At 48.6% G+C, this 3,362-nt stretch overlaps 1 protein-coding gene across 1 annotated transcript; it reads left to right on the plus strand.

Moving 5' to 3' along the window:
- Positions 1 to 1,345: 1,345 nt before the first annotated feature.
- On the plus strand, positions 1,346 to 2,739 carry LOC6501479 (dynein regulatory complex protein 9). The gene has a single exon (XM_001955296.3). It carries the CDS (start codon positions 1,386 to 1,388, stop codon positions 2,709 to 2,711), a length of 1,326 nt encoding a protein of 441 aa, XP_001955332.1. The 5' UTR covers positions 1,346 to 1,385; the 3' UTR covers positions 2,712 to 2,739.
- The last annotated feature ends 623 nt before the right edge of the window (positions 2,740 to 3,362 follow it).

A 3,362-nucleotide genomic window follows, 5' to 3' on the forward strand; every position in this document is an offset into this window, starting at 1 on the left:
CAGATGGTGTGTGTGTGCTTAAGTGCGAACGCTTATCAGGCGGTGCACAGCGCACTTTTTGGGGGCACTTAATTTTGGCTGGCATCCTTAGCGGTTCGAGGAATGAGTGGTGTGGCGGGAAGTGCGCGACCCGAGAGCTTCTTTTCCCGATTTGCAGTCAATGAAGTAGAAAACTGAAAACTTTTTCTTTGGAGTCTATTAAAAATAATGGCAGCCGAACGCAGAATCGCCCGCCAAGATTCTCTCCAGTTCCCCATGCTTTCGCCATGTGTGTCCTTCTCCCCCTCTCTGTCCTATATTCCCGTCTCTTTCTCTATCTCTCCGTGTATGTGCGAGACATTGGCGGGCATTAAATTAATGTCCGCCCCGCCATTTCTCACAATTGCCTGGCCCGGTCACAGGCATTCTGACACTGCCGGTGCATTGACCACTTTGGGTTTGGTTAGCCTTTAAAGAGTTCTATTATTCGCACCAAAGGATTCGCCATGGGATTTACTAACATCTAAGGATACTCGTTGATAAAGATATGCCATATTACATATTGTTCTGCATTTTTAATGCCTCTTCAAATGTGATTTTTAAACTGTTACTTGTGCAAAACATTATCTTTTACTCTTAAAAATCTCGAGCTTCCTAACTAATAAAAATTTTAAAAGTAATGGTAAGCAGAACCATCGACAGGGTACTTCATAGTCCTTACACATCTTTAAATATTCAAAAAGGTCCATGCACTTGGTTTATTTTTAAACACAGACGCTGCGGGCACGCTGGGAAAATCGTGGAAAAGTGAGTCCGGGACCCAGGCTTGTGCAGGTTTTGCGGTTAATGCGATAATTTAATTGTAATACGGGTCTGGGTCTGGAGTCCTGTGCGCCAATAATTTAACTTGCAATCAGCGCGGCATTTATTGGGTTAAACATATAAGCCGGCGCCCAGGACAAAGACGCATACTTGCGTGCCCAAGAAGTGAACGAACCCCAAGGATACAGCTGCGGCAGATACACAGGATCAGATGCCGGCGGGGGAGATGGGGTTGGGAGGCCAAAAGAAAGCCAAAGGGAGCCGAAGTCGGGAAAATAAATTCTACGATTGCTGTGCAGCTTGCTGAGTCCAACTCCGCCAGTTGGGCATTTTTGCACGTAAGCTACGAGGACGATGACAGCAATGAAATATGCAAGCCAGAGCCCGAGCCCCAGGATTTTGCCAAGGCTTTCCCCGTACATGAGTCAGAGAGTCAGAAAGGATGAGCGAGAGCCCGGGTTCATGTCTAAAGCCAAACATTTATGAACTCTTCGAGGGTAGTCTTAGCAACAGTTACTGGGGTTAACCCACCGTTGGTGACTCATATCGACTCCTGTCGAATAACCACTTTGGTACAAGTGGCAATGGAGGAAGGACTTAGCCTGGAGCAATTGAAGGAGCTGCGGCGGTTTCTGCTACTAACCATTTACAAGGACACTCTTAATCAGTTGGTATTGCAGCAGCGATCCCAGCGTCTAAATGCCAGGAACCCTATATCCCTGCCTGCTTCTCTCCGGCGGCGCCGCAGCTCATCGATGGGCGGTCACGAAAAGCAGGAGCACATTCTGATTACGGGCAAAGTCCTGCCACGGCTAGAGTCCCTTCTGGGTGATGCCGAGGATGATGCCGATCAACTGGACGAAGATGTTTTAAATTCTTTAAAGTTTGAACGAGATATGGATGCCCTGCGAACAATTTTCGAAGCAGCCATTAATGATCAGGAGTTGCAGGAGAAAAAAACTTGCCTGGATGTCAAGGATAAGAGGATTCCGGTGGAGGAAAAAGGAGCTGAAGAGAAACCTCTGGAAATTCCAGAGCAGCAAATTGATTGGCAGAAACAAGCCTCCACCGATGATGAGTGCCCGGATATGTATGAAAAGAAAATCAAAGATGAGGAAGAACAGGACTCAGCTCCAGAAGATAAAGAGTCCAAAGATGGTAAAAAAATCTTACCTCCAGAAGATAGAAGTTTAGAAATCTTGAAGCAAGCTATCTACGCTTTGGCTGGCAATAAAAGCGAAGTATCCCAGGCGTCCCAGAAGCTGCAGGAATCCAAGGACGAGCTTAAACAGCTGCGGGAGGCTCTGGACACCGAGAAGCGGGACACCAAGGCCAAGCTGGAGGATCTAGAGGAGCGGATCGCAGACACCAAGTACAAGCTGCGCTGTGTATCCAGAGTGAACGACCTTGAGTACAGTTTGGTGCAGCGCTGGGAGGAAGGACGTCTGGCTCAGGGTACTATTTGGGGCGAAAACGCGGAGCGGGCATATTTGCGGGACATTCTGGACCTCAAACAACGAATCGCCCGGGAGGAGCGTGTGAGCTGCGAGCTCCGATCCTTTCGCCAGCGGGAAATCCAGGACATGAGGCAACAGATCGAGGAGTGGAAGGAACGGTACGTCAGCGAAATGCGGCGAGTGGAGCGTGAAACCGAAGCTTGGGAGCTGCGCATCCTGGAGCAGAAAAAGCTGCTGGTACGGCACCGCGAGATCTTTGCCGAGCGGATGTCGTTCGTGCAGGAGTACAGGGCCCAGAAGGCGGAGGAGCAGCGACTGCACGATCTGCAAGTGCATCGCATCAACTGTGCCGTAAGACTGCAGGCCTGGTGGCGCGGAACTATGGTTCGCCGGGGACTGGGACCTTTCAAGAAGAAGCCCAAGCGGGGCAAAAAGGGCAAGCCTAAAAAATAGATCTTTAAATGATTTTCAAGAATATCATAAAGAGAAATAAATTGAAATTTTAATTAATATAGCTTACAGGTATTTAATTATTAAAAACTAAGCCCAACTATTAGCTGCATTTTCAATCAGAGTTAAAATGGCAGTTTTGACTGACAGTTCATTTATCATTTTTCCTGCGTATTGTCTGCTCGGGTGGGGGATTTTCCAGAAATTTCTCTCCGCTTTATGGAAATTAACTTGTGACTTAAAACCAATTAAAAGTTGGACGCACTGCAGTTAACACGTCAGCGGTCGGCTACTGACGTCGCCCTTAATGACACGCTGCCATTGTCAACAGGCACGTCTCCGGCATTGTTTACGCGAGGCGATAATAATGGCCGGACAGTGGGGCGGTGGTGCCGGGATAGCCGGAATGGCCTGGCCCAAAAGGCCAAAGTTGAAGTTGCATCTGGAGTTGCAACGCTCCACCCACAGCCCTCGCCCTCCCCTTTTTGTTTCCTGTCGGAGCTTTCCTTTTCTGTATTTATTTATCCTTTATGCCTGGGAATATGGCAAAAGTGGTTTATTTGTTGTGCCACACACTGAATCGGGCGTTGGGATAAAAGGGGTGTGGCTGGAGGCCGAGGCGGCAGTGGCAGTGGCAGCGACGGCGTTCATTTG

This window comes from Drosophila ananassae, chromosome 2L (genome assembly GCF_017639315.1).
Source record: "Drosophila ananassae strain 14024-0371.13 chromosome 2L, ASM1763931v2, whole genome shotgun sequence".
Lineage (NCBI taxonomy): Eukaryota > Metazoa > Arthropoda > Insecta > Diptera > Drosophilidae > Drosophila > Drosophila ananassae.